Source organism: Mytilus galloprovincialis, chromosome 1 (assembly GCF_965363235.1).
Source record: "Mytilus galloprovincialis chromosome 1, xbMytGall1.hap1.1, whole genome shotgun sequence".
NCBI classification, from domain to species: Eukaryota; Metazoa; Mollusca; class Bivalvia; order Mytilida; family Mytilidae; genus Mytilus; species Mytilus galloprovincialis.
In genome coordinates, this window is record NC_134838.1 from 129,641,197 (window position 1) to 129,666,305 (window position 25,109).

A 25,109-nucleotide genomic window follows, 5' to 3' on the forward strand; every position below is an offset into this window, starting at 1 on the left:
GTTGAACTTGATCTTTGACCTAAGTAGTTGTACATACATTCAGAAGCACCTTCTGGTGCTGTTTGATAAATCTGTCAAGTATGAAATTTAAAATTTCTGTTTACCTTAGCGATACCAGGTTAAATCATTGTAAATGTACGTCGACCTTTAACGGTGTTTTTTTTTAATTAAACTTGATATCTGTCTGATCGACATAACTCCGAAACTACTTTTCTAGAACCAAAATAACAATATTAAAGATAATATGTTATTTTAAAGTTTAAAATATGGCCCGAATCACAAGTCTTCGGACAGAAATTGAACTTACTTGTTATTTTCGTGTTTCATGGAATCGTTTTTTCTATAAGGTTCTTCTCTGCAAACAAACAAAAAACGGTGAAATTATCTACTAAACATATATTGCCTTTTAGTGTTGAATTAAAACATTGCTCATTTCAAATTCAATAATAACGATCTGGTTTGTCTGTTTCTCTATATTTAGAAGCGTGATTAGAAACGAGAAATGATTCCATATTTTTTGACATTTTTACTCTTTGAGTATGTTTGTTTTGTTCATTCATCGTTGACAATGTAATGGAATTTGATGCGACTGTCATAAAAGTGAGAGGTTTAGCTAGCTATAAAACCAGGTTCAATCCACAATTTTCTACATTAAAAAATGCTTGTACCAAGTCAGGAAAATGACAGTTGTTATCCATTCGTTTGATGTGTTTGGACTTTTGATTTTACCTTTTGACTATTGATTTTCCTTTTTGAATTTTCCTCGGAGTTTAGTATTTTTGTGTTTTTACTTTTTTTTCACAGTAGTGTTTGTTATATAAACATTCAATATTGATTTAGAAACAATCCAAGAAAATATATCGATCTCGAGAATAAAAGTTACCAATTCCATTTTGTAATATTATCTTCTGTAAATAGTATGTTTTTGTTTAAATTTTTTTTATTGATGGACCTATCTGGAAGTTATCCTCGAAGCATTGATTTACATAGATTAATATTACTTTTAGGGTGCCGGACCTTTTTGGGACGTCGAGATCGGGTGTTTCTAAGCCCAGGATTTCGGGAATAACCCTTTCGGAATCCTGGAATTCTTTTTTTTCGAATTTCGGATGTCGGTATTTCAATTTCTTTTAATTCGGGAACCTCATGATTTCATTGTTTTAACCCCGGAATTCGTGGATTAGGACACCTCCGAGACCCTCTTGTTTTGTATGGAGGAGATTGCAATCTGATAACCAACTAGCCGGATGTGATAAACATTCCATTCCATTTCACCCAGAGATAAATAAAAAGTAATTTTATACTACGCGCTGCAATATTTAACAAAAAAAAATTAGCATATTGATAAGCTGAAAAAAAATGTTTAATGTCTTATTTGATTCTATTAAAGAATTATCAAACAGTTATTAGTTTTTCAATGCACTATCTTTACTTGCGAATGACAGTGTAAATATATAGAAACAAATATGTTATACCCTTCTCACAAAAAATTATTTTGCATCAGTTGAAAAACAATCGACAGCGGCATGCTACAAATACTAAACATAGTGCAAAACCCGAGAGTGGTCTTTGGTGTTTTAAAAGCTCCCCACTTCATATTCGTCGTGATACTTTTCTAAGAACAATTGCATTAATAAGTCTAATTCTGTAGGTCAAATTCGGCAAAAAGAGGACGGGATTATGGTAACGTCAATAAGAAAATATTCCATAATGGTCAGCCAATTCGTAATAGCGCTTGTAAAGATTTCGCCTTATGATGTATTTATTTCTTCTAGTTTTTTAACTTGGTTTTAGATGGGAACAGTATATCTAACTGTGTCAATATATATGTTCCTGGTTTTAGTAACTGCTAATTGTTACCCATTCGTTTGCTGTGTTGGAAATATAAATTTTGTCATTTGCATTGGGACTTTCCTTTTAGAATTTTCCTCTGATTTCAGTCTTTTTGTGTTTTTGCTTCTTTTTATAAAAAAACAAGTTGTGTTGTAAACTGCATTGTTGTAGATTTTATATAATTTAATGATTTCCAAGGATTAAATGAACTTTGTATTTTCTAACTAATATCTTCGTTTTAATTCTATATTGAGTTATTACCATCCATCAAATGTTACGGGTGATTTAAATGTTAACTAGAATTTTAACGGGAAATATTCCATTACTCAAGTTGAAAAATTGCAGCTATATTCTTTAAAATATGCAGTTATTTAAACATATTTGATTTACTTACTTAACCTTCTTGAATTTTGGTATTTCTAATTTACGCAGTGAAATAACCGATTCATCCGGTTCTTCATAGTACACAGGTATTTCTACTCTCTTCGGTTCTGGTTGTGGACTAATTCTTTCCTTCTTTCCACCACACAAGGAAGCACATTCAGCTGAAATCATTAAATGATAAACGTTGCTTATCTTTCAATGTGTACCAGTCACGAGATATAAAAACAAAACATATGATTTAGTTTGTTCAATCCTTTATATAAATGAATGAATCACTTGCAAGAGACTAATTCGATCTCATTGAATCTGTATGTATGTGACCTTCAATTTAACACAAAAGCTGCCGATTTTAAAGAAAAAGAATGTCAACATTGAAAGTGAAACAAAGGTCAACAATTTCTATGACTGATTCGATCTAAACAAAAACTAATTCTTATATTCCTTCCGAAATAAATTATATAAGTGAAACAAAGATAAATCACTCACTATCCAATACTGAGAGTGAACTCTTGGGTGGCAATCTAACAGTAGAAGAATGTACAAATGCTATATTTAATATGAAACTCAATAAACCCCTTGACTAGATGGTTTCAGTGTAGAATTTTATCGTACCTTTAGATCATATATAAATGAATCTGCAGTGAAAGTATTTAAAACATGTTATGAAAAAGAAGAAATGACAACACTCCTAAAATAGGTGTTATTTCCTTACTATATAAAACAAATGATCCAGTATCATTAGATATCTATAGGCCAATCACTTTTTTATGTAGACACAAAGCTAATGGCATATGCCTTAACGCAGCGGTTAAAGGTAGTGTTGTCCTCAATTATTCATAGCGATCAGAATGGATAAATAAAAAATCGGTACATAGGTTTTAACATTCGCCAGATTCATGATATAACAGACTACTCAGAAAAAATTTAAATAGACGGGGTTTTATTGTTCATAGACTTTTCCACAGCCCTTGATTCTTAAAAAAAAGGCATCAATGTTTCTTCAAACAAACAATTGAAGGGATGAGTTATTAAAACAAAATTAAAGTAACATTATACTGTATCTTTATTGTCTTCACTTATAAACACAGTAATTTTCATTTAATCAGCCATTTTTACTCTTTCAGAGTGAAAGGTATATTGTATATATAACACAATATCGTTCGACTGTTTGATAGTTTAAAAGTTAGTAAGACTTTTTTTCTCTTTCGTATGTGATATTGGCTGCATATTAAAACCATTTTAAATTTACTTGTAATCTGGTCGACCATGTACGTGTTTGTGACAACACCCACTGATGTTACTCTGTTCAGATAATCAGCATTAAATCGTGTAGAACTATTTAAAACAAAAACAAAACAAAAAAGAATGATTGCCATATTTGTAATTCATTTTGATGAAAGAAAAGGGATACGTTTTACAATTCAAATGTCTATGATTTGTAAATACAGTATCAGTTAAGTAATCCGTACCTTGACACTTGCAACACACAACGCCTCCGACCACTAACAGTACAACAAATACACATGCAAGGATGATTGCCACTATTTCACCATCCTCCAGTGTATTTGTAGGATCAGGAACTATAAAGAAAATACATCACAGTAAACCTTTAGCATAAAATATACTGGAATATTAATTGTCTTGGTGTTATTGAATCAGAAAATTGGTACCAACGAAAATTTATGAATCTACTTTATATTAAAATGGTATTCAATACTAATGTTTGATTACAATCAGAAACTATATTTGTGTTTTACAATATAGGATATTAAGTGAGTTTATATTGTTTTTATTGGTACTAACATTGATTTTTTTATGAAAAATTAAAACATAACTAACGATATATTCGTATGTGTATTGGACTCATCATCTAATATCATTGCAGTACTGTTTACTTCAATAGTAAGTGGTCGCTTCTATATATTCCACAGCCTTAATTGAACGGATATGACTAAACATATTTGCTAAATGACAAAAGTTGTTACGGCCGACCACATTTGTACTGTTTTAAATTTATTGCCATGGTTATGTACTTAACGGCAAAATTTAATCTTTTTAGATGTGGATTATATATTTTGGTCGCAGCGTCCGTCAATATCATGTATGATGTGTATACGGGACGTACAAGTTCGTGTGTTTCTGAGATTGTATATGACTTTTTTTGTGAAATATGCACTGATTGGGATATGAGTCTGTGGGCTCTTTCTAAGGTTTAATTGCACTAAAAAAAGATTTTATTTACTGTGCTCACTCGTATTTTGAAGAATTTTGTCTTTTGTTTTCTATATCATTTTCAGGGTTGTCTATTACCGACTATACGGTATGAGTATGTATCATTGTCGAAGATTGAACAGTCCCTCCCCCACCCCACAGGAGCCTTCATCCAATGTACTTGAATGAATTTAATACAAAATATTAGAAAAGCTTATTAAGACTAGAAATAGTATTCTGCTTACCTATTGGAATTGCTGTAAAGGAATGTCGAAATGATATTATTAATGCAGATGTTATATTATAAAATAAAATTTTCATTAGCATTTCATACGATCAAAATTTTAATATCTTAATAAAAAAAAAATATATATAAGCAGAAGAAATTAGTATAAAGAACTGTGTCATTATGCTTTAGATAAATTTATATGATTAATTATAAAACTGTATGCACTGATCCAATAGACCCCTTAAATTACAAGCAAACACAGTTGCACCAAATAACTATACTCTGCGTAACGCTGTGTGTCTGTTCATCTTCATTGGCTATATATATATAGGGGAGGGTACTGAAACTAGTCGACAATTTTTTATAAATAGTTATCAAAGATGCCAGAATTATAATTTAATACGCCAGACGCGCATAAGACTCTTTAATGACCCTCATATCAAAATAGTTCTAAAGCCAAACAAGTACAAAGTTGAAGAGCATTGAGGACCCAAAATTCCAAATTGTGCCAAATACGGCTAAGGTATAAAATATCTTTAAATAAATTCGTAGCACATATCTCGAAGCTCAATACTATATTCTGAAAATAAAAATGTATATGTTATGTATGTAAACTTTTGCAAGTATCTTTTAACTTTCACAAGCCAAAGAAACATCTGACTACTGACTTGGTACAGGAATTGTCGTATGTAGAAACTCCAAGGAAAATTCAAAACGGAAAGTCCCTAATCAAACTAACAAAACAGAATTGTGCAAATCTTAGGATCAATCTTAGTCAAACTTGCTGAAGTATCACTGTATCATTAGATAAATTGTCGCTCTTCTTTGGACATATTTTATTTTTCACGCCTTCGCTTCATTTTTTGGTTTTAGTTTTCTTTATGACGGTAATGCACCGGACTTACGCTCATGAATTAGTATGTACAATTATGTCTTAATTGTTTATAGAAAAATAAGCTTACCTGTCGTCGTTACTACAGGAATATTAAAAAGTATTAAAGGGGATAGTCCTATAACGTTTGTAGCTTTACAGGTATACGTGCTAGCTGCATTAGTCACATCCATAGCAACCAATATCACCTTGCTGGTTTCTTGCATGGTGATACCGTTATTAAACCATTGCCATGCAGTAGCCGATGGGTTGGCACGTGTGTCACAGCTTAGACGGACAGTAATACCATTTATTTGTGTAATACTTATCTGTGTCACATCACTCACTGGTCTATCTGCCAATTATAAACAAATTATTAGGTTAATGACAATGTTAGAATGATCGATGTGAAAAAAGTGTTTAAACACATAGCTTGCTCAACATAGGTAAAACAAACTATTTCATTATATATAAATAAAATTTGTTTCGATAATTTGATTGTTTAAATGAATAAATATAACTCACGTTGAACATCAACATCTTCATTTGCATCTGTTCTTCCCAAAGTATTGAAAGCTTCACACAGAATTAAACCATCGTGTTCAGTCCAATTGGCATTAAGGATGGTATAGACAGCTCCTTCATGTACAATCTTGTCATTCTGATACCATCGGTAGGTTGGGGCAGGATCACCATCAGCCTCACAAGTAAGGGTGAAATTCAGACCTTCTTGTACTACAATACCTTTTGGTACTATTCTTATGTTATATGGTGCAGCTGTAAAAAAACATTGTATTAAAAACTTCTGTTTTCAAAGTAGTTATAGAAACATCAAGTTTCTCTGTAAACATTAATTTAGGAAAATGGGATAAACAATATTTGATGAAGATATACTAGTATAAAAAAAAGAGGGACGAAAGATACCAAAGGGACAGTCAAACTCATAAATCTAAAACAAACTGACAACGCCATGGCTAAAAATGAAAAAGACAAACAGAAAAACAATAGTACACATGACACAACATAGAAAACTAAAGAATAAACAACACGAACCCCACCAAAACTAGGGGTGATCTCAGGTGCTCCGGAAGGGTAACCGATTTTTACTTTTCTAAGAAAAGGGCAGCTTAAAACCCATTCATTGGTACACTCTTCCACATTGCAAATGAAACGTAATAAATTATGTATACCCGGAGTGATATCATCATAATCAGGATCTCTCAAATTAAAAACAAAATTGATCCTGGGAATGTATTATTTTTGGATGAGTCATAAAACTAAATGATATCAAAACAAAATAGCCAAATGTTTAAGGCCAACTGTACCAAAGAGATTCCATACAGACCTTTTCAACGGAAATTTATGTTAAAACTCATTTCGGTGTCAAGACATAGACTACTGAACTGAAGTACTCTCTAGTGATGAAAAACAAACGAATTCAATATCCACCTACTGTAAAAAAAACCTATGAATTAGGTGCGTTTTTCCTGGATAAATATAACCGAAAGAAAAGTGACGTTAAGAACTTTACAATATTTCAAAGAGTGCTCTATATAAACATTAAAGAATGTTGTTAGAAATTGAACATTTCTTGTCTTACAATGTAAATGTTTTTTTATTCTTTAATACTATGTGTCTTCATTTCAAATACCTAGATAGAAGAGGGACGAAATATACCAAAGGGACAGTCAAACTCATAAATATAAAAACAAACTGACAACGCCATGGCTAAATATGAAAAAGACAAACAGAAAAACAGAAAAACAGAAAAACAATAGTACACATGACTCAACATAGAAAACTAAAGAATAAACAACACGAGCCCCACCAAAAACTAGGGGTGATCTCAGGTGCTCCGGAATATAGATTATATAGATAGATTATAGATTTAAATAATTTACAACTTAAATCCGGTCACTTGGTATAATATATGTATCCTTCACTTAACTACAAAAGAAGCAATAACCGCTATTTTACTAATAATCTGATTATTATTGCATTCGATTGGACAATAATAAATATATTTTTTCAGAACTTTTGTAATGTTTAAAAATCCTAAACTTTAATTTTTTTCCATAATTGTAAAATGTTATTTGGACAGTCTTTCCCTACCTGCAAAGCTGTAAACTTGTGCGTATCAATTTGTATATATTGTATAAGGTCTTCCGTTTACAGCAGATTCAACATTTGCTGTAGACCAATAGACCGTAACGTAGTCCGTATGACATTTTGATGTTATTTATACCTTAATCTGAACCCTACAAAATTGAATACCAGGAATCAATTCAAAAATTCAACCAAAATCCCAATTCCTGAAGAGACCGAATAAATTCCTACAAATAAAGGCAACAGTAGTATACCGCTGTTCAAACTCATAAATCCATGGACAAAAAACAAAATCGGGGTAACAAACTAAAACTGCCGGAAACGCATAAATATAAGAGAACAACGACACAACACTACAATGTAACTAACACACACAGAAACGGACCAAGCATCAGACAAAATCCCACGAGAATAACAAATATAACATCAAAACCAAATACATGAATTTGGGATAGAAAAGTACCGTGACACGTCTTATCGCAATGTCAATTTACACTCAAAAATAAGAAAAAACAAACGACGCAACGTTAAATTGTAACACACACAGAAACGAACTTCTTCTTTCCTCTATAACTTCCTCCAATAGTTGGAGTACACCAACCTTACTAAATTAAGGTTGGTTAAACCCTTATAATAATCAATTATTCAGTGAAAACATAACTATTTAAAAATAACATTATAAAAAATATATACAGTTAAATCCCTGAAAAAATAATAATAATAATAACTTCTATGTACATTAAAAATGTGTAACAATTAAAAGGTTATTAATAGAGTTTTAAGAAAGTTTTGAATATTATTTACAGGACATACATTATATTAAAATATCTTTACATTCACTAAAACAGTGTTACTAAAAGGTAAAAAGAAAATATAAAAATAAATAGTTTTCAGATTTCTGCCTGCTACAGCTACTACATCTGTCTATGTGTACTACTAGGCGATATATAAATCAATAAAATCATGCATATAAGCTTATATGTCCTAAGCGATCTAATTATGCATAGCCATTATAACATGTATAACTATCTGTTATATATATATGTGTGTGTAGCTACTGGGTATTAAAGCTAAACATGCATATTTATTCCCTTTATAGGTATAGCGCGGCACAACCACACTGACCAGTTATTCTACTATTTCATGGATTTTCTCAGCATTTAATTTTACATACAGGATTGATAGGTTTAGCGCGGAACACCCACACTGACCTAGTTGTTCTGTACAAAAAGCTTGGCGATGACTTTACATTAAAGATAAGCAATGTTTCATACTACGGAGTTTAAGACAGCAAATGAAGGCATAGCGCGGGACAGCCATATTAACCTAATGAAGATTTAAAATTCGGTGTATAAGATTGATGTAATTAAGGTTTAGCGCGGAACAACCACACTGACCTAGTTGTACTGTCGAAAAATCATTAATGATTATTCCTTAGATTGTCCAGAGAATAAGCCATATTTCATTTCGTGAAATTGAAGATAGCTGATTAAGGTATAGCGCGGTACAACCACACTGACCTTATGGGAACTAGATATTAAGAAAGGATACTCTCTTTAGATGGAGTCTATAACATAGGTTCCTGCTTAGTTCTTCTATTGAATTAAGAAAAAGGTCATCCAGAGGGAGAATATTGTTTAGAGCCAGTTGCTGACAATCCAAGATTAGTTGGGCAATACAAGTTCTCTCGTGAAAGTTAGAATTCCAGTTGCCTAGCCCAATTTTATTGATGGTAATTCTTTTGATAAAACCAAGAGATTCTCTGCGTATACCTTCCAGAACGGGACAGCGAGTGAGAAAATGGATGATATCTTCTTCTTCCAGTTGACAGATTGGGCAAGTTGCATCAAGATTCATATTTGAGAAACGAGCTTTCTGCGATTGAAATATATATGTCCCTGTGCATAACCTTGCTTTTATTGTTGCTTTCCTGAGTTCGCCAATGTTTGGTGGTAGACTGTTCCAGATAGAATGAGGTTTTCCTATGTCTAAATTAGGGATGCAGAGAAATTTTAGTGTTGTTTTGCTATTGGCGTCCTTTGAAGATTCACTTTCCAGTAGCTGTTTATCGCTTCTTTTGCCTTGCATTTCCATGATAACTTTGATGGTAATTGATCTTTCAGATCAGTCCATGGGGGAAGATTATACATGTATAAAATATCTGCTACTCTGTTAAGGAAGGTTAATTCATGTGTTTGCAGAACATATTGCCTCTCTAGAGCCTTTTTTAGATTCTCGTTGTTAGATGAAAAGATGGAGTGGAAGAGGCTAAGAACTCTTTTGTGAATTTCTGCATCTATGGGGAGAGCACCCACGAGTAAGTATACTGCTGAAATTGCTGTACGTGAAGGAAGAGCTTGTATTTGTCTCAAAAAATTCACATGGAAATCTCTTAGCAACTTAATGTCCCCATTATTGAGTGGCAGAACTTCCAGGGTGTAAAGTAGTCTTGGTAGAACGTATACTCTATATATCATATAGGAAGTTTTAGGGTTTAGTCCATTAGTACCATGTACTCCAACGTTCATAAGAGAGTAAGCTGTTCTTCTGGCTAAGCTTATTCTGTCCTGGATGTTTGTTTTATTTTGGTCCTTAATTGCTCTGATGATACCCAAATGTGTACCTTGTTTAGCTGATGGCATGTTTTTATCATCGAGTTTGAATTGAACTTCACTCTTCGTTGTTTTTGAGTTACTATACTTATTAATTGTAACGCTTTTGGTTGGATGGATCTTGTATCTATGTTTGTCTGAGTATCTTTTAGATGTATCTAGCATAGATTGCATTTCTTCTTCAGTTGATGACAGTAGTATAATGTCATCTGCACAGGTTGGACATCCCGTAAAGTTTGTGCCGATGTACTGGCCCATACCATTCTCTTCAAGTTCTGTAAGTAGGTCGTTAATGTACAGTTTGTACAAATGGGTGGATAGAATTCCTCCTTGGCGGACTCCTTGCCGTACAGGGAAGCTGTTACTAAATCCGTTTTTCCATTTAACTTTAGAGGTAAGGTTGTTGTACATATCAAAAATGATTTCCCAAATATCTGGATCAATATTTTGGTCAAATAACTTGTCGAGAAGAATATCATGATGAACAACATCAAATGCCTTTTGTGAATCCAGAAGTCCGAAAATTAATTTAGATTTTTTTTTTTTTTATAAGTTCCGATTCAGAGACTAGCAGTGCTGCCATTGCTGGTGAGAGGCTACTTGTGAAGCCAAATTGTAACTCTGATTGTTTATCTAATTTCAGAAGCACTCTCTGAAGGATAACATGTTCAAAAATTTTTCCTATAATTGATGATACGGTGATGCCTCTGTAGAATTTTGTCATCTTTATTTTTCTTACATACTGCATTAAGAATACCGGTTTTAAATTGGATTGGTACCTTTTTATATACTATAATATAACAATGGCCATATTCCTGACTTGGTACAGGACATTTTTAAAGGAAAAAATGGTGGGTTGAACCTGGTTTTGTGGCATGCCAAACCTCGCACTTTAATGGCAATGTTGAATATAACATAGAAATGACAACATAATATTACAGGACTACAATACAAATAAACAGGAAAACGAAAAAAAGTACAAAGTTGTACAGCACTGAAGATCAAAAGTTGAAAAAGGTTGTGTCAAATACGGCTAAGTTTGTATGCTTGGGATAAGAACATCCTAATTATTTAGAACAATTAATGCTATTGCAAACAGTAAATTTTATCAAATGAATATAACAGATATACATAATGAAACTGAAGTATTAACTCATTACATAAAACAAACACGAATACAAAATGAATGACCAACACAGAATAGACACACCCGACTCAGTCCAGGCCTCAACGCAGTAAATTATGAAAATGACGTCACATACGACGGTGAAAAGGCATTAAAAATTACGTCAAATACGATGGTGAAAAGGCATTAAAAATTTGAACATATGAAATTTCTGAACAGCAGAAAAATTACGTCACATATGGAAAACTATATCTCAAAAGTAAGATAGAATTAGGATTGATTAAAGATTAAAATAGAACTAAATACTGATATTGCATTTAAACACAATGCATATTGCAATACTTATTAATAGCAATTAACTATAATATGTATATGTGCAGTTTGTTATGAATCCAACTTCAAACTTAAATTATCGTACAGATTATGTTGACCAAAATTAAATCTAATAAATGACGGTGGTGATTAATTTTTGTTTCCATAACACATAAATATAATAGAAAAGACGTCAACACATTTGACAAAATCCGATGAGAATTACAAATATAACATTTAAACTAAATACATGAGTTTGGGATAGACAAGTACCGTAACACGTCTTATAGTAATGCGAATTCACACTCAGCAAAACAGTCACTATCGGGAATAAGTCACGTTTGGTAATTAAAAGATTAGACGACATAATGACAAACCACAATCTACCATGTGGTAAAAATGTCCTTAGCTAGTTTGGTTAAACAAACATCGTATGGATCCACCAATTCGTGATGGTGTCCATAAAATTTACGGAGTGTCAATTTTAATCTGTCCTCCTCATAACTTTGTTGGAGAAGTTTCTGCGTAAGAAGCACACTCCTGTATATGAAGTCCGTATAGTGTGAACAAGCACGTGAATAATGTATCAATTGTGATATGTAAACACCATACGAAGGGGCAGATGGTATGTTACTGCTGAGAAATGGGAAAATGATAATTGGGAAGTTGAAATCGTCCCGTTTGTCATAACTTTTCGTGTGAAGTCGTCCATCTACGTCAATATTGAGGAAACGATCAAGGTATGAAGCAGTCCTTCTAGTATCAGTGGTATCCTTAGTTTCAAGTTCACTGGGATATATGAGATGTAAGTATTGGCTGAAGTATGGGTTATTCAATGATAGAACATCATCAATATATCGGAAAGTAAAATTAAAGAATTTCGCAAGGTGCTTTTTCTTTTTGTCTTTTAGAAGGTTTTGAATGAACTCTGCTTCATACGAGTACAAAAACAAATCAGCCAGCAGGGGTGCACAATTAGTACCCATTGGAATGCCGATTGTCTGTTGAAATATAAATCCTCCAAACTCAACAAATATATTGTCGATCAAAAAGTCCAGCATTTTGATAATATCATCTTCAGTATATTTTCTGGAAGATTCAGGAAGATATGAATTATTGTAACCCAAAACAAGAAATTTGTATCTACGATTCCCATTTTTATAGAAAAAGCTCTGTTTTATGAGATGGTGAAGTCGATCTTTCAACTGAGCATGGGGAATAGTAGTATATAGCGTAGAAAAATCAAAAGTTTTTATGTTGCTGCAAAATTGCAAAGATTGTGATCGAAGGTTAAGCAGTAGATCTTTGGAATTTTTGAGAATCCACATCTGGTTAACACCACTGGTAGAATATATCTCCTCACAATATTTTTGAAGCCCATCTTTAACTGTAGAAAGAATAGTAGTCAGTACTTTAGAAAGATGTTTAGTCGAACATTTTGAAAAGCCAGCTATGTATCGTTCTTTATATGGAGTTTTGTGTAATTTAGGTATCCAGTATAATGAAGGCAAGTTTTCTTCGTTTTCTTTAATGTTGATACCAAAAGAAAGAAGGACAGATTTATGATTTTGTAATATTTCGTCCTTGATAAATGATGTTAAAGAATATGTAGGATTACCAGTAGTTTTATCAATTCCAAGCTCTGTAGTGAGACATTGCAAATAATGTTTTTTACATATGAAGACAATATTATTGGAGGCTTTATCTGCTGGAACAACGACATATTTGTCATGCAAAGAGGATAAAGCATCCACAACCTCTGGATTCTTGAAAGAGTTAGAAACTCTAGTACTCATATTACATCGTAGTTTATGTATGCGCCTCTGAATGCATGATCCCTAGGAAGTAAAACAGAATCTTCGAAATTTCTCCCGCATGCAAATCAAAAAGACAAAAAAGTTTGCAAACACTAACCAATATAAAACCCAAATTTTAGTAGATGTTCAATTATGTTCTTATAGCTCTTGATCATAATACGCTTAGTATTATCTAGTATATTTGCGGAGTAATAGAACAAAGCAAAGCTACGTGTGTCGGTTCTTTTTGTCATTATAGACGTTTTTTTAAGTTATAAATAAGTTTAAATAGTTCAGGGAGATAAAGCGACTTTAATTTTGCTTTTTTAAATAATTCAAAGTATCCAAAAGTTGCAATAACTCAAAAGTTTGTAAAATAATCCATCTCAGGAGCATCAAAATGGCGAAAGCTGTCTTATGTGACACGAAGAAACATTATGAGGGATAACAAACATAACAAATGATACAAGAGCCACCACACATGTTATTGATTTTCTTGATAGAGGGTTACTGCTCACAAGGAAGCTATTAAACCAAGAGTTCCAAATGTTGAAGTTGAAATCATCCCTTCGTAAATTTTACGGACGCCATCACGAGCTGGTTGACCGTTATGGAATAACCGTTTCACAAATGATATCGGATATGTTCCTTACGTCGTAACTACAATCCCCTTCCCTTTCATGAATGTGACCTACCAAATAAGACTATTTACCGGATTTGTAATCACATAAGCAACACGACGGGTGCCACATGTGGAGCAGGATCTGCTTACCCTTCCGGAGCACTTGGGATCACCCCTAGTTTTTGGTGGGGTTCGTGTTGTTTATTCTTTAGTTTTCTATGTTGTGTCATGTTTACTATTGTTTTTCTGTTTGTCTTTTTCATGTTTAGCCATGGCGTTGTCAGTTTGTTTTAGATTTATGAGTTTGACTGTCCCTTTGGTATCTTTCGTCCCTCTTTTATTGGTGTTGACGTAATAAAACAAATGATCATAAATCGAAACGGATGTCAAGTTGGTTCAATATTCAACATTCAACATTCAACATTCAAATTTTTTTTTTTTTTTTTTTTTTTTTTTTTTTTTTTCTCGTATCCATTTTCAACATTCAACATTCGATTTCAACATTCAACATTCGATTTCAACATTCAACATTCGATTTCAATATTCAACATTCAACATTCAAATTTTGTTTTTTTTTTTCGTATCCATTTTCAACATTCAACATTTGATTTCAACATTCAACATTCGATTTCAATATTCAACATTCAACATTCAAAATTTTTTTTTTTTTTTTTCTCATTCAAATTTTTTTTTTTTTTTTTTTTTTTTCTCATTCAAAATTTTTTTTTTTTTTTTTTTTTTCGTATCCATTTTCAACATTCAACATTTGATTTCAACATTCAACATTCGATTTCAATATTCAACATTCAACATTCAATTTTCAACATTCAACATTCGATTTCAACATTCAACATTCGATTTCAATATTCAACATTCAACATTCAAATTATTTTTTTTTTTTTTTTTTTTTCTCCTCGTATCAATTTTCAACATTCAACATTCGATTTCAACATTCAACATTCGATTTCAATATTCAACATTCAACATTCAAATTTTTTTTTTTTTTTTTCTCGTATCCATTTTCAACATTCAACATTCGATTTCAACATTCAACATTCGATTTCAACATTCGATTTTCAACTTTCAACATTCGTTTTCAACATTCAATAATCGTTTTCAACATTCGATATTCCACTTTCAACATTCGTTTTCAACTTTCAACATTCGTTTTCAACATTCAACATTCGTTTTCAATATTCAACATTCGATTTCAACATTCAACATTCGTTTTCAACATTCAACATTCGTTTTCAACATTCAACATTCGTTTTCAACATTCGATTTTCAACTTTCAACATTCATTTTCAACTTTCAACATTCGATTTCAACATTCAACATTCGTTTTCAACATTCGATTTTCAACTTTCAACAATCGTTTTCAACATTCAACATTCGTTTTCAATATTCAACATTCGTTTTCAACATTCAACATTCGTTTTCAACATTCGATTTTCAACTTTCAACATTCGTTTTCAACATTCAACATTCGTTTTCAACATTCAACATTCGTTTTCAACATTCGATTTTCAACTTTCAACATTCGTTTTCAACATTCAACATTCGTTTTCAACATTCAACATTCGTTTTCAACATTCGATTTTCAACTTTCAACATTCGTTTTCAACATTCAACATTCGTTTTCAATATTCAACATTCGTTTTCAACATTCAACATTTGTTTTCAACATTCGATTTTCAACTTTCAACATTCGATTTCAACATTCAACATTCGTTTTCAACATTCAACATTCGTTTTCAACATTCGATTTTCAACATTCAACATTCGTTTTCAACATTCGATTTTCAACTTTCAACATTCGTTTTCAACATTCAACATTCGTTTTCAACATTCGATTTTCAACTTTCAACATTCGTTTTCAACATTCAACAAACGTTTTCAACATTCGATTTTCAACTTTCAACATTCAATTTCAACATTCAACATTCGTTTTCAACATTCGATTTTCAACTTTCAACATTCGTTTTCAACATTCAACATTCGTTTTCAACATTCGATTTTCAACTTTAAACATTCGTTTTCAACATTCGTTTTCAACAGTCAACATTCGTTTTCAACATTCGATTTTCAACTTTCAACATTCGTTTTCAACATTCAACATTCGTTTTCAATATTCAACATTCGTTTTCAACATTCAACATTCGTTTTCAACATTCGATTTTCAACTTTCAACATTCGTTTTCAACATTCGTTTTCAACAGTCAACATTTGTTTTCAACATTCGATTTTCAAATTTCAACATTCGTTTTCAACATTCAACATTCGTTTTCAACATTCGATTTTCAACTGTCAACATTCGTTTTCAACATTCGTTTTCAACAGTCAACATTTGTTTTCAACATTCGATTTTCAAATTTAAAAATTCGTTTTCAACATTCAACATTCGTTTTCAATATTCAACATTCGTTTTTAACATTCGATTTTCAACTTTCAACATTGGATTTCAACATTCAACATTCGTTTTCAACATTCAATATTCAACATTCGTTTTCAACATTCAACATTCGATTTTCAACTTTCAACCTTCGTTTTCAACATTCAACATTCGTTTTCAACATTCAACATTCGATTTTAACATTCGATTTTCAACTTTCAACATTCGTTTTCAACATTTAACATTAGTTTTCAACATTCGATTTTCAACTTTCAACATTCATTTTCAACATTCAACATTCGTTCTCAACATTCAACATTCGTTTTTAACATTCGATTTACAACTTTCAACATTCATTTTTCAACATTCGATTTTCAACTTTCAACATTCGTTTTCAATATTCAACGTTCGTTTTCAACATTCAACATTCGTTTTCATCATTCGATTTATTCAACATTCCAATATTCACAATTTGTTTTCAAAAATTACCATTCTCAATATTGGATTTTAACATTCTTGTAATTGTATCATTCAACGCTTGATTTTAAGATTCAACATTTGTTTTGAACTACGGTGATAAAGTAATCTAAGACTTTCAAATTAAATTGTTTATATCTTTGAAAAAGATTAATTTGTTACATTTAGATATTAAACAGATCACAAATTTAAATTGTACAATATAATATTACATAAAGATGGTACAAAAAAATAGATTGATTACAACATGACACTAACAAGGGAGGGAATTACTTTTTTAAACTGACAAGAAAACTAGCACGTTAAACTTAGAGTATAGATTCACAGGTCAGAGATTGTCAGATCAAAATTTTTTTAATCGGAGATTATGTCGACGGATCATATGCAAAAGTCTTTTTCAATCTAAACAATAAGGGTGCGTGATCTTTAGTCTTAAGTTTGGAGATGATCTAAGATGATAAGACATAACAGTGACTATCCTCTATTACTATTGTGGCTATTGTAAAATGGGTATAAATGGTCCGGTTCCGCTTATTTATTTCCCCGCAAAAACAAATACAGGGCTGCCGGTTCCTTGCCGGTCTTGTCGCAAAACGTTCTGCAAGTTCACATTTAAAACCGCGAGTAGCTTTCAATTTTTTTGACATTCGGAGTATAAATATTGCTCATTTGTGAAGGCTATATGGTCACTTAAACTAGAAGGTGTGGATGGCGTTTAAGGAATAGAGAATAGCGGGGATTGAATATTAGAGACAATGGAACAAAAATGAATAAAATAGAATAATGAGGTGTTCAAATATAAAGAGAATAAGTTAACTGGCAAAAAGTATGAAGAATAGAGAAAAATGGCTCACACCATAATTTAAAGAGTATATAGAGAAACATTATTAAGGGTTTCGCGGAACCCAGTGTCTAGCCTACTTATGCTGTTAATCGCAGGCTCAACAAAAGAGGAATAAAATCAATAAAAAATATTCCTCTTAATACTATCTTATGATTCTAAGAAGCTTCTGTCCACGTTTGGTAAAAATACAGAATGTTTTAAAAACCTTAACTGCAGACTGTCTGTAATATAGACTGGAAGAAATACTAATATATAAAAAAGAAGATGTGGTATGATTGCCAATAAGACAACTATCCACAAAAGACCAAAATGACACAAACATTAACAACTATAATAGGTCACCGTACGGCCTTCAACAATGAGCAAAGCCCATACCACGTAGTCAGCTATAAAAGCCGAAAAGACAAAGTAAAACAATTCAAACGAGAAAACTAACGGCCTTATTTATGTAAAAAAATGAACGAAAAACAAAAATGTAACACATAAACAAACGACAACGACTGAATTACAGGCTCCTGACTTGGGACAGGCACATACATAAATAATGTAAGTCCATTTATAAGTAAAATACAGATACACAGGTACAAAATTTTAACAAAATTTTCTTTTAGATACATTTTGTTCTAGCTTTTGATCATAAAAAAGCTTCTGTCCAATTTTGGTACAGGTCCAAAATAGTATAAGAAAGATATTAAAATTTTAAACACTTTAACCACAGAGTGAGTGTGTTCTTTCCTGGCATAAAATCTAAGTCCATTTAAAAGTAAAATGCACAAAAAAATGGATTTATTTGTCAACAAAATTTACTTCTGTCTTAGTTTGGTACAAACCCAGGATAGTTTAAGAAAGTTATTAAAATTTCAAAACTTTAACCACAGAGTGAATGTAATGTTTCCTGGCAGAAAGACTAAGTCCATTCTTTTAAAAGTAAAATATGGAAAAAAAGAATTTTATTTTTCCAAAATTTACTTCTGGATACTATCTTATGATCATAAACAAACTTCTGTCCAAGTTTGGTATAGTATAGTTTAAGAAATTTATTAAAATTTCAAAAACTTAAACCAAAGGGTGAATGCAATGTTTTCTGGCAGACAAACTAAGTATATTTATAAGTAAAATACGGAAAAAATGGAATTTTATTTTTACATCTGCATACTATCTTATGAACATAAAAAAGCTTCTGTCCAAGTTTGGTAGAAATCCAGTTTAGTTTAAGAAAGTTATTGAAATTTCAAAAACTTTAACCACAGAGTGAGTATTTGTGGACGCCGCCGACGACACCGACGCAGACGGAATGTAGGATCGCTATGTCTCGCTTTTTCGACTAAAGTCGAAGGCTCGACATAAATGGCCTAAAGTAAAACTATGGTTCTAGTATTACAGAATACAGAAACGAAAACCCCCACTTTGAGACAATTATACTAGTTGTCTAAAGCAACGACGTTGCGCACGATATTGGTGTCACTTTGGAAATATGGGTTAGATGGCGGTTATTAAAATTCAAGCTCTTATCCTTTACAATAAATAGCCATGTTATGCATATCATTCGAAAGGAAATAAACCATAGAAATCAATGAAATAGATGAATTTGTGCTTTGTCTATTTTCTAATGAAAAAAAAAATGCTCATTTCGATGCCTATAACGTCATTTTAAGGGTGTCCCGCTGTTACAATTTTGTTTTATGTGCGTCTTTGAAATCCAAGCGCGGATTCATTAGTAAGTAGAATGGTTTAAAATTTTACAACTATATTGTATACATTTAACCTTAAATGAAGTAAAAGACGTTTTTAACTATAAGAGGAGGAAGATCGTCAGAAAAAATAAATAAAAAAGAGAAAAAATGTCCCAATTTGCTGCTCAACCCGTAAAAAAACTTTGGTATTAAAAGATTCGAAGCTTAACAAATTATTGAAAATTCTCACAATAAATCTTTTGAGAAAAAGTACTCCTTAGTCGTGAAAATTTCAGTAAAATGTGCAATCATTTTTTTTGGTGTCACATCGACTCATTTAACAAAAAGTTTTATCAGAGAAATACTCGTATGTCATAAAATTTCAGTATAGCTAACGATTATTTTTTTTTACCTACTGTGAGTACATCTACAAATGTACCTAGCAATATGTGTATGAAAAAAAGGGTAATTACATTTAGTAGTAGTGTGACAGAATGAAGTTTAACCATAATTTCGTTTTTGACTGGTAACCGTGAAAATTTCAGTAAAATGTGCAATCATTTTTTTTGGTGTCACATCGACTCATTTAACAAAAAGTTTTATCAGAGAAATACTCGTATGTCATAAAATTTCAGTATAGCTAACGATTATTTTTTTTTACCTACTGTGAGTACATCTACAAATGTACCTAGCAATATGTGTATGAAAAAAAGGGTAATTACATTTAGTAGTAGTGTGACAGAATGAAGTTTAACCATAATTTCGTTTTTGACTGGTAACCGATCGTATAAATACGCGGATATATATCATCGAGTACAAAATAACATAATAATTATCGTATCGCTAGTTATAAATTCATATCTGCAATGAATACTAATAAGAACGGAAATTAATAATACAAACATATTGTGTCGTTAGAAATATTTATATGCATTAAAATCTATGCACACGTACAAAAGAAATGTGTTAACGCATGCGGAAGAATATCACAAGAAAGTTTTGTTGGAAATTATGAATGTCTTCTCAAATCCAATATATTGGAAAAATCGAATTGTGATAGAAGAGTGTCCACCATGCATGTGTACTGCACTTTTATTAGAATCGTAGAATAGAATGTTATACCATGAAAATTATACATACATGTAACTGCTATATACAAATATTAATATAATATAAATATAAACAACACATCAGATTATACTGATTTGTATCACCACAATGTCATAGATATTAAAGCAGTGAGGTTGAATTCCCTGTCATTAATTTTATTCATCATCCACGCACGAACTTGTCTTATAAAAACATATATATCTGTACATAAATCTCAGTTTCAGGTATAGAAATGTGATTTTTTTCTGAGAAAACTGCTTGTGACCATCAACAAGAACTTGCGGTCATCCGATGTTCAGTAATTCAGTACGTTGATACTACTTGTAAAACAATGTAAATACGAATATAGAAACCAAAGAGATTGAAACCGAAAACATAAAAAATAATCAGTTCGGAAACGTTTTTTTTTTTAAGTCAAAGACGATTTAGTGTAAACCGATATACTCTGTTATATGTTGAAAATGGAAGCGCTAGCTGAACCAAAAATAACCAATAGTATATAAAAAATGCATGGAATGTATTCTTGGTCCATAGTTGTTAGCTTGAGAAAAAACCTTGATCCATGTAAACATGCACATATAGCAATTACTTAAAAATACACATCTAGTAAAATGAAAATAATTGTATAAAATCGTGGTTGATATTAAGATTGTGGTCTTACTTATACGTTAAAATGAATAATATGCATTATAATGTAAGTATAAGTCACTGTTTTTAAAAGGTTATAAGCAAAGACACCCAATGTGATATGTTGTAAGCACGCTCGTCCTAAGAGTAAAGAGATTCGCCTCAGACTTGTCCTGCATTTGTTTCACTCATAGTATCAAACTAAGTTTTAATGTTTTAAAACATTTTGAAGATACAAAAACGCCAAAAAATATGTACAAAACAGACTCTTTCGTTCATTTCTTTTACAAAAATTAGGCAGTTAGTTTTCTCGTCTGAACTGTTATACGTTGTCATTTCGGGGCCTTTTATAGCAGACTATGCGATATGGGCTTTGCTTTTGAAGGCCGTACAGTGACCTATAGTTATTAATTTCTGTGTCATTTTGGTCTCTTGTAGTGAGATGTCTCATTGACAATCATACCACATCTTCTTTTTATATATTTCAATCATTTAACAAGACATCAAATTGTTATTTTGTGTTATTCTTGCATCTATAATTCTTCTCAAACAATTAAAAAAATTTCAGTTCAAATTCAATGGAATTTTGTATTTCCACCGGCTTGAAAAAATAAAACCATATAAAGAAGCAACTTCGAAAATCTCTGTACTTAAAGCGGCATTTCACATGAGTAAAATATAAGATCAACGTTTGAAATTTTCCGTGAAACAACGTCAAAATCGTTGTTTTATTAGAAACGTCGTGTAACGCTAAGTGGCACCAATACCGTGCGTAACGTCCCCGTTATTTTGTCCCTGGTAGATTGTTATTGGTTTTCATACGTTTTTTTCTTTATTTATCTCTATTATAAATAAGTACGTGAGCTTTCATAATATGTTAACATATGGTTACTGAAGTTCTTTTGCGTCCTTGTTACAAAATGTATAAAGTTTATTAATAAACTCATCATAGATATTCATTGCGTCCGAAGCATTTTTCGGGCGGGGAAAACAACAGTATATTTCACCTATTGGTACTTTAGCGGAACTATTTCCTTGTGCGTGTTTTGTTTTCTATACATCAGGTAAGACTTTTCATTTTTAGAACCTGTCTATCCCCCGCCTTTCCCGCGCAAACTATCATAATAAAACACATAATCATAGCCAATAGTTTATTCTTAACCCAGACTAGAAAACATGCCTTTAAACATAGCCACTCACAAACAAAATATATTAAAAGCAATTTTTTTTACACTTTTTTTATTTTTATGTTGTTTTAGAATATAAATTTGACTTGGATTTATATGAGTATAATACATATACATGTACATGTATATACCAATCTAAGTTAGTGTATATCTTGTTTCTCGTCTTACTTTACAGTAGAGCTACTTTGATAGATCAGGTTGACTGATAAGCTGTCTATATAAAGTAATGGGACAATGCATGGAATGAAGACATCACCAAGTCACCGTATGCAACATTTAAAAAGACATCCTGAGCTTATCATATAGTCATCACATACCCACCAACACGGTGTGAGCTCTGGTTTCCGCGTATTTATAGATTATAGATCGGTTACAAGTCCAACACGCAAGTTACGTAAAGGAAAGCTCTCTGACTCGCAACAATAGACCGGAATGACTTTACGATCATCCGCTGTAAAAGGGACAAAAAAATACAGATCCGAGAGTAATCGCAGTTACTGACAGCTAGTTCAAAGCCAATAAAAACTAATACAAAAATCATGTATCTAAGACAAATATGTCAATCAGTGCAAATCCACATCCAGTGGTTTTAGTATAAAGACGTTGTTAACAATAAGAGAAGCATAGGTAACAACAGATTGTAGTACCTTGGTGTGTAAAACAATGATATTTGATATGGTTTTAAGTTACTGATAACAAAATTACTATTTATACCAATGAGAACAATATTCAAAAAATATTTTTACAGTGTTTGATTGGTATTCAGGACTCAGTCTGCTAAGTTTGCTGCCCTGATCATTTTTAATTTACATGCATTCAGTTTCTTTTACATTATTATTGATAAATACTACATTGCAGGAGAAGTGGAATATATCTTTAAGTGAAAGATATTGTTTGTGACCTTAGGGAAATTTATTTGGATATGCCGATTATGGTCTCATTGAGATTTACCAGACCTTCATTCAATTTCAGCACATTTTTTACGTTCCATTTATGGACTTTATGCTGTTCGTTCTGTGCGTCCGTTCGTTCTTCCGTTCATCGGCCTGTTTGGCTTCAGGTTAAAGTTTTTTGGTAAAGGTAGTTTTTGATGAAGTTGCAGTCTAATCAATTTGAAACACAGTACACATATTCCATATTACAAATTGTGACTTGGATGGAGAGTTGTCTCATTGGCACTCATAACACACCTTCTTATATCTATATAATCTTTTGATCGGTTTAATTGGGGTCTTGAGCTGGCATGTCAGTTACTGCTAGTAATTTAATTTATGAATTAGTTTCATTTTGCGTAGTTTTTTTGTTGGTACCTATTCCGACATCGGACTAGGATTTCTTTTAAACTGAGTGTTACTGTGCAAATTGTTGTGTGTTTGTTTATTCTACATTGGCTAGCTATAGTTGTATAGTTGTATAGAAGAAGGATTTAGATCTCACAAAGTATGTTTAACCCCGCCGCAATTTTTGCGCATGTCCCAAGTCAGGAGACTCTGGCCTTTGTTAGTTGTTTTATGGTGTTTTTTTTTAATTTAATTTTAGTTTAGTGTAGACCTATTGGTGGCCTTCGGTTGTTTTCTGTTTTCTGCTCTTTGGTTTGGCTGTTGTCTCTTTGCCACATTCTTTATTTCCATTCTCAATTGTATTAATTGATTAGTTGATTGCTTGATTTGTTAATTGATTGCTTGCTTGATTGGTTGATTGATTGATTGCGGGATTTGCTCATTGTACTACAAACAAAAGTAATGATCATTTGAGAATCCTTTATTTATATTGTAGTCTTCATTTAACCAATGAAACTCTACATTTACTTTTGCCTTAGAATTATATTAATGACTGTCTGGTAACTATATATAAGACATGCAAGAATGTGAAATATAAAAACTTATTTGGCCTTCAATATCTCAACCTTTTGAATGTATGTAACTTCTTTGTTCAGTTATATTTCGAATTTGACATTGTTTTTACAAACTACCATTATAAATTTCCGGGAAATGTTCTGCATAAAACCCTTTGGGAAAGCACATTGACGTAATTTTCCAAACATTTATTGTAGCCCAATAATTTTATAAGGTGTTGCAACATGTAATTGTAAAGACGTTACAGCCGATTCAGTGAGTGTGTAGGCAAATGTGGTATTATTGGTTAGATTGCTTGCTACATTGTAGCTGTATGGTGAAGTCATTATTAGGTTAGGCAAACTACCCTCCATTAAGAGTAGACTGGTTCGACATATAACCAATTAAACTGCCTGTAGGACTAGGCTACTTCCACAGAAGGGTAGTATACCTTACCTAAAAATGACTTCACGGTTTAACAAGAAAGGTAACCAATGATATTACCTTTGTCTACACACTCAATGCAATCGGCTGCAATGAAAATGCGGAGTTTGTAAGACCAGGCTTAACCAGCCCGTCGGCAGGATCCAGCTTTCAAAGATATATAAACACAAATTTTGCATAAGACTCAAACGTACTTCAAATGTTTTTATTAATAAATAACCACTATATCACCAGTTAAGTAGTCAAAGACACCATTTAATGTTTTTTTTTTTAAATTTCATTTATGGTTCATTAGTTATATACAGGTAATATAAACCGCTTTTCAGTATTTTATACAGCGTGCAGCACGCTTTATATTTTAAAGAGTCAACAATTGTGTGTGTTTACAGAATCGTAAATAGTTATGATTATTTTTAAA

General features: G+C 31.8%; 1 protein-coding gene and 1 long non-coding RNA gene across 2 annotated transcripts in view; both read right to left on the reverse strand.

The window, feature by feature from the left end:
- Positions 1 to 302: 302 nt before the first annotated feature.
- LOC143059118 (uncharacterized) lies at positions 303 to 3,801 on the reverse strand. Its single transcript, XR_012973392.1, has 3 exons — positions 3,687 to 3,801; positions 2,228 to 2,378; positions 303 to 355 (listed from the first exon to the last, which is right to left on the reverse strand). It is a non-coding gene; the product is annotated as an uncharacterized LOC143059118 (long non-coding RNA).
- Positions 3,802 to 5,599: 1,798 nt separating this feature from the next.
- The window catches only part of LOC143067066 (hemicentin-1-like), a 69,153-nt gene continuing 49,643 nt past the window's right edge, over positions 5,600 to 25,109 (reverse strand). Inside the window, exons 19-20 of the mRNA XM_076240119.1 lie at positions 6,054 to 6,305; positions 5,600 to 5,883 (exon numbers count right to left, since the gene is read on the reverse strand). Coding sequence (XP_076096234.1) covers positions 5,600 to 5,883; positions 6,054 to 6,305 — 536 coding nt within the window. The remainder of the gene's footprint in view (positions 5,884 to 6,053; positions 6,306 to 25,109) is intronic.